The 16124-nt window shown below is 40.7% G+C and overlaps 1 protein-coding gene across 8 annotated transcripts in view; it reads right to left on the reverse strand.

Annotated features, from left to right (window-relative positions):
- The window catches only part of PDE1C (phosphodiesterase 1C), a 315435-nt gene that overhangs the window by 173722 nt on the left and 125589 nt on the right, over nt 1-16124 (reverse strand). For 4 of the 8 annotated variants that reach the window (XM_054189654.1, XM_054189655.1, XM_054189656.1 and 1 more), the window contains one exon: nt 10970-10996. The exons of the other annotated variants lie outside the window; for them this stretch is intronic. In XM_054189654.1, the coding sequence (XP_054045629.1) occupies nt 10970-10996 (27 nt within the window). The remainder of the gene's footprint in view (nt 1-10969; nt 10997-16124) is intronic. 8 annotated transcript variants of the gene reach the window in all.

Here is a 16124-nt window from a genome sequence, read left to right on the forward strand (position 1 = left end):
TTTGGCAAGCTTTAGGACAGGACTGGAGATGAATTCTTCTGGTCCGGCTTTTAGAGTTTTCTTTAAAACGGCCATCAAAGCGCATCACTGCTTGACATAGCAACAAGGTGGCTGATTAATGATACCTACTAGTCACTTCAGTCCTTGGTGTCTTTAAGCTCTGTCAATGAACAGACCGGTGCTCAAGTTCATTGTGCCTCATGAGTCATTAAAATTGAAGCTATAACATGAAATAGAGCAAGTTGTTGTCGCCATTGTTTATTAGTGCAGAAACTCCCAGAAGGAGCATTTGTCATCACAATCTAAAAACATTCACAGTATTGCCAGGGGAAGAAAAAAAATATTAAAAAATATCACAACTGCAATCTGTAAGAAAGCTGAAGTACAACCATTCACAATGGGTTAGCCAGTCTAAAGAAAAAGCAGCAACAAGCTGATTGCTTTTCAGAGCACGAACAACATATTTTTATGACAGTCTTGGTTTTCTCTTCTAAGCAAATCTATTGCTGGCAAAAGGTGTTGGACTGGCTGCCTAGGAGATCAAACTCACTCACTTATCCATATGCAACACAATTATCATTCATAGTCCAAATTTTTATTTCATTGCTGTGCTTCAATCATGACCTACACGAGCACCATTCAGCCACGGCTGGACAGCACCATAGCCTCTGTGCCTGCTCATTCCTTGCGCATTCTCATGAGAAACAACATGTTATTTCATTTTGGAGAGGCTTAACCAGATGCTCCGATGCCAATAACTTATTTCACAAAACCATGAGATGTAAACCACGGGACCATTGCTGTTCGAGGGCATGGATCCCACCAGATCCTGCAGTGGGTAGTGGATAATTATTTCTGTCCTGACTACGAGACAAAACTGGAAAAGAAGAGACAAAACTGGAAAAGAAGTCCTAGTCAGTAATCACTAAGTACTGCCAGAATTTGTTGAAGTGTTATTAGGTAGCTGAAAAATACCTTCAACGGGGAAATTATCAGCTCATGTAGAACTCAGTTATGGTAGTATCTGTTTTGATAGGAACAGGAGAAAAAAAACCCTAGAATTTAAAACCATCTTTTAGCAGACAAAGAAATCAGAATAAATGGATTCCATGTACAGAGGTGGTTCATTTGAAATGTTGTCAGCATCTCTCATTTTTTTTTAAATTTTACTCTTTTTTTGGTTTAAAAAAGAAAAAAAGAAAAAGGTGCTTTCTGCTGTGAATTTTCACAGGAAGAACGAGCAAGAACCCAAGAAAGAACCATTTACATCCTATCTACTCATTACTATTAACATCCCAGACTCAGAAAAGCAACCCAATGAGACAATGGTCTACAAGCCTAGAATAACTGCATATCTCCGATCAGCAAGTCCAGAGAGCGCTTTCTGCACTGCATAAAGCGTTGTTTCTGACAACAAACTTAAGAGGATTTCCCCCCTCCCCCTTTTAAAAATAGCTGGTCCTAATCAAAACAATAATTAGACATAAGCTGAAAATGTGTTTTATGCAAATATTAGTCAAGAAAGGTTCCAAAGCTATGAACCTTAATTACATGCACCACTAAATCTGAATGTGTTGCACAGGAGCACAGAAATAAGATACTTGTACATGTTAAGAGTAATAACCTCAGAAAGAAATCATGATTTAACTGTAGCACTTCTATTATATTCAGACAATTGTTATTTCTTCTCTCTGAAGGTACGGTTACAGCTAAGTGAGGGGGAACATGAGTTTAAATACTCTATGAATCAGAATGAAGATTAGGAATAAGCAGCTGTACTGAAAAAAGAACAGATTTAAGAAAAGGTTTTCTGACCAGATGTCCAAAGTCCCACCCCTACATCTTGTGAGAAAACAAAGCCTTTCTCTACTATAATTTCTCCCAATATCTGGCTGAGGAAAAAAAACCTAAAAACAGTAAAACACAAAAAACCCACAACACATCTTTGGAAATGATAGTGCCAAACTGTACTCTTGAGAGCTTGGGATCGGTCTTATTAAGCTGAATGTATCTAATGTACCTGTCGTGCATGTACCCGCTCATCCATCCGTGCAATCAGGCATATAATATCTCTTGAGTATGGTCAAAAAACAAATCCACAATATAAATACCTCAGATATTTTATGAAGCCCTTGTGAAGGATAGTATGTGCAGGTAGGTGCGTAACAACTGGATGTTTCTGTTGTTCTTCTGGGTGATGACAGTCTAACATCACCATCCACTGGAGCATAACATTAATTCAAACCCTAGAAAAGTACACGTGAAATTCTGTAACAGGGTCTGCATCTCTTCCGACTCATCAGTAGATGGATGAGACTGAGCGAAGGAGATACACCAGCCAAAAACTACAGTAAATTGCTTCTTAATCTTCTCTGTGGTGGTGCTCATTGAAACGTGTATTAAATATATTAATGTGTAATTCCTTTTTAAACTACTGCACACACAAAGAAAGCCCGAATCCTTTGCTTCTACGTAAGGTTTCTTTTCCTTTTTTGGTGTTAACACTTGGAAGCCAGCCTGTCAAAATACATTACTAGCCGTGCTCCCCTGTGCCTGTGGAGATGGCATGGCACTCGGCAAGGGGCTGCCAATGCTTTCGCAAGAGACTTTTGGTGTTTTCACCTTAATGTGCGATAAATCCTTTGGCCCAGAGAGAGTGCAGTGTCCATGTGGATATGGCATAAAGATCTGGAGGAATTCTCCCTTGTCATCTAATTAAAGTTAAATGCCATCCACAAGTTATCATCCCAAAATAGGCAGGACAACAGGGCAAACAAAATGCATTTGTTGGGGAAAAAAAATATTATTCATAATACTTGAACAGTCTATTGAGAATGTGCTAAAACAAACAGAGCGCTTAATCAGCAGAAATCAAACAGAGAGACTCTCTGATGTGGCAATGAGGAAGGAGGGTTTATAGCTTTCCCAGATTCGATAAGACTTGTTAGTGGCTCCAGTGTAATCCACATTAAAAGTGAGAAATTTCTCTTGAGAAAAAGTCACGCTGCCAGGAGATAACTGATTCTCTCCTGGGGCAAATTATCTCAGCAAGGATGCCTCATCCCTTGCATTTGATATATTTTTAACAAAATGCCTTCAGATTCCCTCTTCATCATTTGCAAAGGAGACGCACGTTTAGGAAGTGAGAGATTTTGAAGGCTGGAAGCTTATTACAGGACTTCAATTCTATTGCCCTCCCCCAGAGGAGGTCCCCAAGTTAAAGCTCATTCCCACATTAACTGCCAAAATAATGTCAGTCACTAACATTTTATTATTTTTTTCCTCCTTTCTCCCTCTCTCCTCCTTACCCCCCAAAAAAACATTGTCCTTTGGTCTGACCGCTAAATCAAAGAGAGGGATTAAAACAACTCATTATCAATTCAAATTGAATTTGAGACACAGCTAAGACATAGGAGTTCTGAATTAGTCACGGAAATGCTGCATCTTAGGGTAATTTAAATGACCAGCTTTTTGTAATTACCTAGTGTACTGAAAATTGCCTAGAAGTTGCTATAGCTCATACATTATAAATGCTTGACAGGAAAAATCAATGGACTACCTATCTGCTACTTGAAGTACCAGTTCAGAGGGGTCAACTCATTAGCAGCTGTTGGTATTATTGGTTTGACCAGATATAATTTAGCATTCCAGTAGAAAACAAAACAAAACCATTTAAATTATTTTGTTTTCTTCCTTCTTTTGGCATTTTATTTCCCAGGAACTTCTGGCTGCTCAACTGAAAGGTAGAGTGATACAGCCTAAGGGCAGCAAGTGGCAGTAAGACCCCAAACCGTAGGGTTTCCCACTTGTTTCCTGAGCTTCCCCTTGGAGGGAAAGCTTTTCAACAGACAAGACTCTGTGCTTCTGTGTGTACTGTGCTAGTGGAAGACCAACACCTGCCTTCTTTACGCTGTGGATTACAAAAATTCACATACAGTTAGGAAAGAGGGATGAGGAAGAACAAGGGAATGGGAAATGGCAGCTGGGGAAGGAAGGACTGGAGACAGTTGTGTTAACATTTGTGTTAACACTTATTTACAGGGAATAAAACCAGAAATTTTTTCAGATATTCATGTAGATCATCTGTGAACATTGAGAAATTCTGTGAACATCAAGAAATTGCAGTGCAAATAAGAAGAAAAGAACACAAAGAGAAGTTCTATAGAGCAGCCTCTGCCTTTGCTAACAGTTACATTAAGCTCCAAAAAAAGAAGCCCCCTTACTAATGGCATAAACTGTTTTCATCCAGACTTGGGAAATGAATAGTCTGATTATCCGTAGAGGGACTGCATGAATAGCAACCATCTTAGCTTCCTCCCTCTTAGGCTACCAACACGACCCTCAAAGTTAATGTCATTTTAACTAAGGAAGTTTCACTGGGTTGCATGCATCGAATCCGAGTAATTTACTCCTCAGGGGCAAAACAAAAAAACTTTAAAAAAAAATCAATAGTATTTTAGAGGAAGATCATGTCTAATAGGCATCAATATAGGGCTTAACTGAATTCTTCATTAAGTTTTATTATCCTTCTTATTTAAATTACATGTAAATCATGGGAGAAGAACTCCCTGGTACATCCTCTCATCAAATTGTAATCTAATTCTCCAAACATGCTTCAGTAAAGAATCTCAGATTAACTAAAATGGAAATGAACACTTACTGGTATCTGCGCACCCCCAAGCAGAATTATATTCCATACATGTGAAGGAATGAACACTGCAAAACCTTGAAGAAAAAAGCAAGCCACTTCAATTCAGCTGAAAACAAGTCAGTGAGAAGAGCGCTGGGTATCACCGAAAGAAGCCAAACTAAGCCAGTGGGAAGGTGTCAGGAGATTGGGTTTATTCTTCTCCATGCAGCTTTCCAGATACATACGTACTATTTTGCTTGGTTCCAATTGGCGGAAACAGAAGCGCCAAAATATCATAATCTCTATCTCTATCACCTGTTTTTAGAGTGTTAATCACCTGGGTGCATAGCTAGTGAAAAACCTCCAGCAGCTTTTTTCCAGACGACTTTTCATAACAAATCCTAGAAAAGTAGCAGAAGGCACAACACTACTTCTGCTCTGACACGTCCACAAGATTTGAATCAGGAAAACTTGTCCGGCACTAAGAATTTTGAAGGAAAAAAAAAAAAAAGCGCACCTTTAGAGGACCAATGCAAAAGCAGGTGTGTTATCGGTTCTGCTGAAACAATACTGACGTTTATGGCTGAATTTCACCTAAACATGAACACGATTAAGAAAAACCTGAATGTAACTTTCTTTTGATAGGTAAGGACACTTGTCATCATAGTATTTGAGTAGCATAACCTACTTTTTCCATTTTCAAATCTGGCAGAGTCCCTTCCTTATCAAGCAAGATGTGTTATTGTTACAACGAATTCTGCATGATCAGTACCTTTTTAGGTATTATAAATCAGATGAAAAACTATGCTCAATAATATTCAATATTTTAATAGTCATTAATCATTAAGGACTTGTATTTATCGATAATTATCCAGCACTAGATAATATAAGATATGGAATAAAATTAATTTTAGTAAAATAATATGAATATATATATATATATCAGTAAGAAAGATTTGGTTGCTATTTAATCATTTTTCATAATTATTTTGAACTTATTCCTGCTCTGGATAAAGATAAGTCCCATTACTCACATCAGGAATCCAAAATTTATACTTTCCTCTATTAGAGCCATCATAATAAGAAATGGCTGACACCTTTTGGAGTAGAAAAACTGCATAAGGTTTCAAAAGCACAGCGAAAAAAACCCATGTATCTGTACAGGGTCCAATCTCACTGCATCTTCCAGCTCTCTTAAATGGAGGGAACTAGGAGAAGGACAGAAAGCCGGAGGGTATTTAAAACATTTACATTCCAATGTTTATCTCTTATAGAAAGTGTTAGCAGAACAAAAGCTGGGATTTTGCAGAAGGTAGGCTTTGTTCTCTCACCATGAAGTTTCCCTAGACATAGCCAAGTGATATAAACTTCCTCCATAAATTAAAGCACAAACTCCACCTAGCTCTGTGAACTTGAACCGGAGCCTCTTTTTCAGAGCTGTGTAATGCTGCCAGTATCTGATTGCATTTAAGCCACATTAGAAGATCACTCAGGTTGCGAAGTAAAGCACCCGGAAAGCTAGGAAATACTGAATTAAGGTTGCCAATGTCACTTTAATTTGCCCCCTTCACATACTGATTGATTATAAGCTTTACTTACATGACCGTGTTCAATTTCTTCCCAAAGCACCTATGATTCCGCAGTGCAATGAATACAGAGCACTCAACAAATCAATACCTTTTTTACTGAAATTAAGTGTTCATTAAATTTAACAGAAACAACTGCACTTGTGATATTACAGAAGTCAGTCAGCAGATCTCTTTTTGCACAACGCCTAGCAGCCCTGAACTGAAAACTTAACATCAGTTTCCCTGAAGCCCAGAGTTTCAAGAAGTCCTACTGAAGCTACAGGGAGCCGAGGAGGTCTCAGCACCCAAACGACCACGCTTTACAAAGAATTTTGATACATCAAGTCGTACATTGTGTGTGCATGCTAGCGATTAGGATATCGACCTTTAATGCATCCTATATTGCTGGAGTTGCTCGGATAGTATACGTATATATAAAGAAAAACTTGAGCTAAGCAGTATTATAATTACTTGCACAGCTTAAGGAATTAGGGGTATTTTTATTATTTGTAATTAAGATAACCTTGCAAGGTCAATAGATAAGCTGTGGAAATGAAATGGCATCAGAACTAAGAACTAAGCATATTGTCAAATTGAGGAAGTTGATGAATGCCAACAGTTAATCAGGGCCACAGTGATGTTTTCAAGCACCAAGAGTTGGAAGAGATGACCTCCGGAGGTCCCCTTCAGTCTACATTACTCTATCAATGGCAGTGACAACTATCACCCATATATAACACCCTTGCTCAGACAATCAGCTTTGAGAGAGCACTGATGCTTCTTCATTGCAGTGAAGATCTCTTTAGCATGTCCTAACAGCACTAAAGGATGAGATTAATCCCCAGCACAGAGTTTTCCTCACAGGATCTGGTCCCAAGTAAAGACCTAACTTAAAGACTACCTAGAATGAGGCTTTACCTGCATTTTGAAATAATACAAAAGAGACAGTGGATTATTTTAATCTAAAGAGGTAGCAGCATGAGTAACCCTGAAGATGACTATGCACTAAAGCTGGGGAAAAAAAAAATACACTTTTCCACTTATTTTGTATGTAACACCATTTGTGAATGTATGGTTTCACCTCTTGTGCTACACACCAACATAAATACATCACACACTTTTTTTTTTTTAAGGAAGAACACGTTCACATTCACATTTTCCTCCAAGAGTGTATTACCTAAATGCTGGAGCAAATTGGAATCGAGAAGCACAGACATAGATGAGAGAGAATAGCAAAGTGTGGGAAAGGGATGGAAAAGATCTCTGCTTATGAGTTTCCTGCCCGATCGTCTGAAGTGGAAACAACAAAACCCTTATGAAAATTAGGGAAGGCTTCATGTTCCGGCCATGTGGTTTGTATCAGATGCCAACCTTTTTTAATTAGAGTAAAATCTTTTTTAAAGAAATCACATTAGTATTTTGCAGGGCCCGTTAGGATGCTTCTTTCAGGGTCACAGCCATATTTCAAAGGCACTTTGGTTACATTTCCATTTCTACTTTGTGCTTCATGTACAGCATTAACAGGTACTTAGAGGTAAAAAAATCCATCCATGAAGAACGGATAAAGTATCAGGACTCTTTCTTACTTGACTTTTATCTAAAATGAGTTCACTGTAAAAGAAGCATTTGCACCTTAATAGAAAATTAAGCTGTACAATTAACCAACATGCAGCTAAACTAAGACAACGCATGCAATTCTGTCTTACTGGCGGAGTGAAAATACATGGCTGTGGATCATAATGAAGGAAAATGTATGCCACGTACACAAACACAGATTATTTATCTGACACATTTTGAGAGGATAAATAGGACTTTAGTGAGTCCTTAGAAGTGCAAAACTGACTGCACTAGCTGAATGTCACCCAAGCAGACGAACCTAATCTAGGAGGCGACTGCCAAGGGCTACTTGAAAGGCTCATTTCCCTTTTAATCTCCCAGGGAGCTGAAGGTGCCAAGTGTCTCCCAGAAAAACACGGGCAGTCCACAGACAGCTGTCTTCAGGATAAATGGGAGTCTTAACAGTCAAATCAAACATGACTAAGGTCTCAAGTGCTCCAGAGAAAGCAAAACCAACCCAGGACCTGAAAGTCCAAGAGCGCTTTGGCTTTCTGTCTAGTTATCCCTCTTGCTGACTACTTCTCCAGTCTCTATTTAACAAGCTATCTGCTATTCACTTAACCAAGGGGAACTAGATATGAGAATGATAGATGACCCAAGTTCTGATTAAATATCCTTCTCCTCTGGTATCGCTGTGATTAATCTGCATCACAGTTCAGCGGTTCAGATGCAATTGCTAGGTTGGGAGTAATGAAATTAGTGTTGTCTAGACAGCTGTGAAACTTCTAAGTTTATGAGGAAAATCGTATCAATACATAATTGTTACAAAAGCATTGGAGTCAACACAGTTAACAGAATGATCAATGCAAGAGTCAGTGTCTGTCATTTCCAATTACAATTTTAGGATACCTCAGATTTTACTCCGACTCTTTCTCCTCGAGTTGTCTTGCACATACCTCATCTTCCTTCTCAACAGGTCTGCAATCAGGGGAATCTGTTTCTTTACACCGCAAGGCACAGAGGACAGCAGTGTTTCTCCTACATAGCTAAGTGCCGCTTACTACCACCTAGGTATTCTTATGCGGTGACACTCACCAAAGAGAAACAAAAAGAAGAAGATGCAAAAGCAAACAAAAGATCATTTCAGTTCAGCTGCTAGTCACCCTCCAGAGCTCGGTGATGTAGGAACTGCTGAGATAGTTTTGAAAAAAACATAACAAAGGGAAAAAGAAAACCCCTCAACAGATGAATGTGAGAAATGAGGTGGAGCCAAGTGATCAGTTCATTGCTGGAATTACCAACTCCACAGAGAGATACTACTTAAAACCAGCCTTTAAATGAATTGCTGGCCCACTGCTTCCTTTTGCTGGATGCTACACTTCTGCATCAGGCGGCAGTATGTGCAATTTCCCATTTAGTATCACACCTTAATCACACAGCAGGTGGCAAACTCAAGTCAGAAGTTTACTAGCCAGCTAATTTGCCCTAGGTGCTGGCAAAGCACGGTTCCCAACCACAGCAGCTACTTCACAGCGCTACACAGCCCTCCGGCCGGCAGACAGTGCCCGCTGAGCAAGGTTATTGGGAGTAGCTGCTCGGCAATTGCTGCGTGCCGGTCCCTGGAGCGGCCGCTTGCCGCCGCAGAGCTCAGACCAGTTGTTAAGACCATGAAGTCCATCTGCCCAGCTGCCTCACACACACAGGCAGCAGGCATCAGCGACAGAAAAAAAGAAAGTTCAAAATCCTAAGGGGCACAAACCTTAACCCTGTAATGGTATGTTTAAACAGACCAACACATTCAATTCTCTGTGTGCCTTTGATACAACTGTGTATTGGGCTTGTAGGAGCTTTTAATGTACTTTATGTCTCTATCGAGGCTTACAGAAACTCTCCCCTAGAGAAGAGATGCTGAACACAAACCTCACTGATGCCATGGTTATGTACATGCAAAACACATTGAAACAAGACACAGCACTTAGGACAACGTGAGCAGCGCAGGGGATGGACACACAGAGAGCGATCAATCATTCTGGAAACCACGTCAGCCCCAGAAAAAAATCCTTTTGCAGCAACTCAAGACCTCTGGCCAGAGAAATGTTCACAATTCATTAACAATCAGTGTCAGCTCCACAGTTAGGAAAACAACTGTGAGCATATTTACCTTCTCCCTGTTCTTGTGTCTCACATTACGCAGTGCCCACCTGCACAGTTCAGCACAGAAATCTCCAAATCAGTATTTTCCACTAAACTGTCACAGCTCAAACCCACCTCATCCATGACTCAAGCCACCACACTTCAGTTTCTTGTGGCTGTGACACACAAGCACACACGTAGCCTGTCCTGCTAATTCTGCATTGGAGTGATCATCTTCGGCACAGGGTGACAGCAAACAGGAGGGGTGGCTGTGATGTCTTAGCCCATCACATCACCACGTTGGCTTATCTGCCAGTTCCCTCCATCATCACACAACATTAAAGGGCACATTCAGCAGAGCTGCAGGGTTTAGTCTTTAGGAAGCACTCTGCAGGAGTCTCAAATCCAGTTAAAGTCAACACGAACTAAAGATGCTCAGCACGCCATGAGATTTAAGTCACCAATTAATACGCCACATGCAGGGGAGGGGGAGTCAGCCCAGCACCAAAAAACTTCGTGCTGCAAAGTGGGTGCTCTGAAGCAACCAGGCACAAGGGCTCCAAAGAAAGAAAAATGAATCTGTCAAAGACCCCCATTGGGCGTCCTTCCTGCAAGGAGGCAGTAAGATAACCAGATCAGGTAGCTGTAATAGGGCCTGTTAATCAACAGGATTCCCGTTTTCCTTCAGTCTCCTGCAAAGGCACAGATCATTAGCAACACTACAAGCCCACAATCCATTTTGTTATTACAGCATGAGTAAGCGATAGGAGTTCGAACCAGCAGATCTTGCAGAAGGAACAGAGTGACATTTATTAGGGTTTGACCTCAAGGATAAATATTTCTGTCCTTACTCATGGTGAACTACCACTAACGTCAGAGGGGAGGACTACCACTAGCAACAGAGTGGATTTGGAGCAGCAGCAGAGCAAGATGGACCTTCAAAAGGGGAAACAATCAGTAGAATGGCATTTGCCTGGGAACAAAACTAATCTGGTAACATGAAAATCCTCCTTCAAAACCCCTAACAAAAAGAGACAGACGACTCACAAATACCTTCCAGTCCTCTGCGATTTACTCTTACCTCTGTGATGTTTTCTTGTATTTTCTCCTGCAGGAAAAGAACAAAATACAACTGAGATAAGAAGGCTCCACTGGTGAGGAGGAGAAAAGGAGAGGGTCAGAAATCAGGAACAATTAAGTGAAGTCACTTCTGCCATGAGAGTGACCCAGAAGAGTTGTAGCCATTCCCTTCTGCTAACCTCAGTGGTGGTTGCCACTAACTTCACTAGAAAAAGGTGTGTGTTTGCCTGTATGTGCATCTTGCCCTTTCTTTTTGGACGGGGTTGCTGCAGGTAGGAAAGAATGAGTTACTACTCTAAATGACTTAACAGGAAGTCCAAGTGGCAGAATCTTACTTCTACTTACTAGTAAAGTAGTTTTTCTGTCTCCATCCAGCAGATATGTATGGCTTTATCTGTGGAGAGCCCACTAAGGTGGAGTGGTGGTGATGTGATGCATCCAACCACATTGGCTGCGGTGACTCAGTGGAAAACCCCAGGGATTTTACAGCAGCCTTGCTCTAAAAAGAACGTCTAGATCCTAGCAAGTTCTCTAGCCCACCAAATCCCAGATACCACACCACTTCGTTGCACGTATCTTGGGACCTAACTGACCTGAGCCCAGGACGAGGAATGGCAAGAGCGGATAAGCATAGTGACAGCACCTCTTCTCCTCCCCCACCCTTACACTACATCAATTGCAGCAAAGGCTGTAAATCTCTTACTCTTAGCACAGTGGATTTTGTCTTCTACAGCAGGCAATGGCACAAGTTGCTAATGCTCAGAGGAAGACAGTAGTCGTGAGCCCTGCTGCACAGTTACCCATGTGGCTATACAGTTAGCTGCAGAGGTGTAGTGGCACTGTATGTTGTCTGTGAGCTCTCCATCCTACAGCCACCTTTTCCAATGGCTTTGCACAGCGCCTGGCAAAACAGGGTGTGGATCTCACCTGAGCTCAGCTTTGCTTTTATGATTTAAAGTAAAACTAATGATCTCTAAACTTCACAAGTAGTGATGGGGACAAGTGTCAGGGTGGACTGTGATGCAGAGTGCAAGATCAACACCCTGTTGTTTAGCCATACGCTAACAGACGGTCCCCACCTTTTCAATGTGTAGGTAATATTGTTAGAATGAGTGTACTGCTACAAGCATCAACTTCCTATTTTTCATCTCTGATATTACCGCACATGGAAAATTGTGGCTAAGGCAGGCCCGGAAAGCCCAAACGAGGGGTACTGTTTCTTAAAAATAAGCAGCAAGATGGCAAAAAGGAATGTAGTGCTATTTTCTACTTAATAAGAAGCATAAATAATGTCTCCTGGCTCTCAAATGTTTCATCCAATATTACCTTTGGAAATTGTACTCATGCTTGTACCTGCTTCTGTATTCTGACCACATTAGAATCCTCAAAATCCTAGATATTTACTTTAAAAGGATTTAAAAATATTTAATTTACACTTTACTGTGTGAAGAATTACTTATTTAAACTTGAACAGATGCAAAGGAGGAAAAGAGCAAACATTCATAGCAGCATCAAGATTCTAGCTTACTGGCATTCAGGATGCTGGCACATCCAAGCAGAAGCCCTCTTGGACATACTTGATTCTAAGGGAACTTTTCATTTTCATTTCAGAAGGGGGAAAAGAAGAAATTTCATTTTAAAGATTTAGATTCAGAAGTTTATATTCTGACAAATACAGAATTTCACTAAATTTTCTTGTGAAAAGAAAATGCTGAAAAAAAAACCACCTGAGTAGCCATTCCAATCCAGGTTAACTAAAATACCTTATTCCCAAGAAATACAAATTTGTTTAAATTTTCATTTCTACTATATAACTTTTTAAATTTTCAAATTAATTAATTACAAGTTAATTCTTTCCCCTGAAAGTATCTTATGGTGCCTCCCAGCACTATCAGAACTATTTTTTCCTTTATTAGTAATGCTAGTGACTTTCATATCATTTTATAAAGCGTTTCTCTTTCAGCCAAGCTTCACATTTGAGCAAAGACACCATTCATTAACTCCTGATTAGCTCAAATGTCCTTAGATATTTTAAAGAAGTGACCCAGTCTTAGGGTGCTCTTCACATTTGAGTAATAACATCACTTTTCAGATCAGTCACACCTTTAATGCTCCTTTTACTCAAGAATATTTTTACTACGTTAAAAAAAAACATGTACTATGACAGATGACGGTACTAGGAAAAAGGCATTTGCCTAGTCATAGGAGTTTTAAAAAACATATATACATTGTTTTTATTATTGTTGTTTATTGTTTCCACACCTGCAGTCCAATTACAGTCAAGGTTTACGTGTACCAAGTTAGTGATTGCATTTACCGGCACTGAATTTGCATGTTACAGTTGAAGAGAATATAACTAAAGGAACCCTCGTTTGTAGATTCAGTATCAGTACTGCATGCTCTTGCTTTACAAAGACCACCACCAGCAGCTTATGATATCCAGAAAAAAAAAAGTCCTGTATGCCTGAATTTCCAGCATTTCAAAACAAAGGTCTGACAATGGTACTCACCAACATTATAAAAAGATGGTGTTGATAACCTAAAGCTGTTTCCAAGTATAGCCTTCAGCTTGCTTTTGGAAACAGACAATGTTGACATCTACCTGCTTTATGCTTACAAACAAACCACCGCTTACACCTGCCTTCCATTAAATGAGATCATTGCAAACAAGGAAATGAGAGGGTGCCTCTTTTAACCCCAGAGCCAGCATGAGTGGTTGGCTGCCATCAGCAGCCATGTGTGAATGAACAAGAGGAAACTGGAGGGTGGGGCTTTGGGATTGCTTGGATTTATTTACTTATTTAAAAAAAAACATGCAGTACAAGCTATCCTGGTTTATCTCCCCGGGAGGAGTCTACGCAAAGAGGAACTAGCTGCTAAAGTGCCTTTAGCAGATGCTCTGGGATAAACCTGGAAACAGACACGTCTTCCAGTCAAGCTCAAGGGACACGTGATTTTCTGAACAAACCCAAGCTATCCCTCTTTCCCAGGAGGAAAAGAATGAAAGAGACCCAAAGGAGGTGGCATTACAGCTTCCCACACCTGTGGGCTGTCCTGTGCTCATACCTGCAAGAGGCTTGTTGAGATTACCAAATCTGTGTAAGTTCAGTTTCTTTTCCCACTGCACACGTGCCATGCCAGAACTGCCACATCCATTCAACTCCCATTACCTGCTGTGGAATGTATTACTCATAGGTCTACATTTAGTTAACGTTAAAAAAAAAAAAAAATTAGAACAAGGGAGATTTTTTTTTTCATGCTGAAGAGAATTAGCAGGTGACTTACACTAGGTAGGCCCTATATTACTCGTGTAAACTAGAAATAACATCACTCAACTGAATGCAATTACACCTGCACGAGTGTAGTATGGAGTGAGTCAGTCCTAGTACAAGAAGGCTGCTGGAGCCTAATGAAAGTAAACCCAGTTAGGAGTTTTAAAAATAGGTGCTTTGTAACAATCAAAACTAAACAAAGTGGTACGCAGGACAAAATTTCTGGCTCAGATGAGATGAAGTCAACAAGAGAGTTGAGCCCACTATTTCAGTGTCTGCTCTTCTGGGGATGGATGAATCCTTCATCTGACCAGAGGAACAACACAATATACTGGCCCAACATAAAAATTAGGACAGACTTTTGAAGGTATTTAAGCAGCAAGGTATAGCTAGCTACAGCTATACAGGCACTCAATTCCCATTCTAATAAACAGATGCACAAAATTTCTCTGTGCTTTGATGCCCACCAGCTTCTTCAAGGCTAAGTATCTGTTCCCAGGGTTATGTTTCTACCTTTGCCATTTAATTCTGGTGCACCCTCAGGCAAATCACTTTCTCCCTCTATTTCCCCTTCAGACTCTTCCATTAGTGTGTTAGCTCTTCAGGGTTGCGGCTCCAGCTATATGGGGTTTTGCACATCAATTTATGACAGTGGGGTACAACTGGAATCCAAATAACACTACTTTGCAGTTGTTGCAAAATGCTCCCACCCTTCCTGCGCATCTAGAAACCTGGAGATGGAGAGAATTTAATAGAAACACACAAAAACTGTGTCTGAATTTGGTAATGATGTTCTCAGGCCTTATTCTTCTGAGAGAGGTGAGTGAGATAATGTGACTGAGTAGGTACTTAGGAGTGAAGGCGGAGGGGTTGGGGGAATTAAGTAACTCTGCCAACTGCTCTGTTTTAGACCCATAATACAACTCAGAATATCAACTAGTTAGATGAGTTGCTCTTTCACTCCTACACAGCCTCTGAAGAATTACCTAAGCCACTTAAATTTTTTCACTCATAATAGTGGCTTGGTTAACACGGTGTTATTCCACATTTATTCCACAGGGTTTGGTATTAATGGCATCTTTTCAGTATATGGAGTAAAATTGTGGGTGCTGCAGGAGGATCTTTGCCTAACTCCATCCCTGGAAATTTATACTAAAATCTGAGAGTTAATGAGCATCACATTCTGCTCACACACTGCTGCTGCTAGAAACTAAGTGTTATATCTGCCCTTGGTAAGGTCTCTGCAGGCTCCTAACTTCAGTGCAGTGATCAGCCTTAGGCCACCAGCTGACAGATGTGAGGTTAACGACCTGAGGTACACACAGGTGAGTGCAGGTGATGTTTTTCAGTGAGTTAATGCTTCCCAGCTCAGGAATGCCAAGTGCCACAAGCATGCTTAAAGCCTGCTGAGATGGTCAAGTGACTCAGTTTTGCAGCTGCAGCTCAGAATCAGCCCTCACAGAGGCTTAATCTAACACATTCTGTTTTGCTTGGCCATTTCAGTGGGTTCAGAGGGCGCACACCGTTGGTCAAAGCAGTTTAGCAAGCCAGATAGATCTTTTGAAGTCCTTCAAACTTGGTGGCCTGTGCTCTCCCCTTCGTACCACCAGTTGGCAATGCACAAGCCTGTATCTAACGCAGTGTCTGCTTTCAGGCTGGATCCGCACTTCTTTGGGAAAAAGAGGGCAACGACTTTTTAGGGCACCAAGAGACTAGCTAAAGTGAACCTGTTTTTAAATCACCTGTGCAGTGGTTTAAAAAGATATTGCCCCCAGCCACCTTGCGTGCGACGCCCTACCATGGGTTAGCACCCTCACAGCATGGCTGGTGGATGCGAGTGCATCCCTGGGCATCGGCTGCTTCTGTGCAAAGTTCAGCCTTTTG

Source organism: Rissa tridactyla, chromosome 2 (genome assembly GCF_028500815.1).
Source record: "Rissa tridactyla isolate bRisTri1 chromosome 2, bRisTri1.patW.cur.20221130, whole genome shotgun sequence".
Taxonomy (NCBI): Eukaryota; Metazoa; Chordata; class Aves; order Charadriiformes; family Laridae; genus Rissa; species Rissa tridactyla.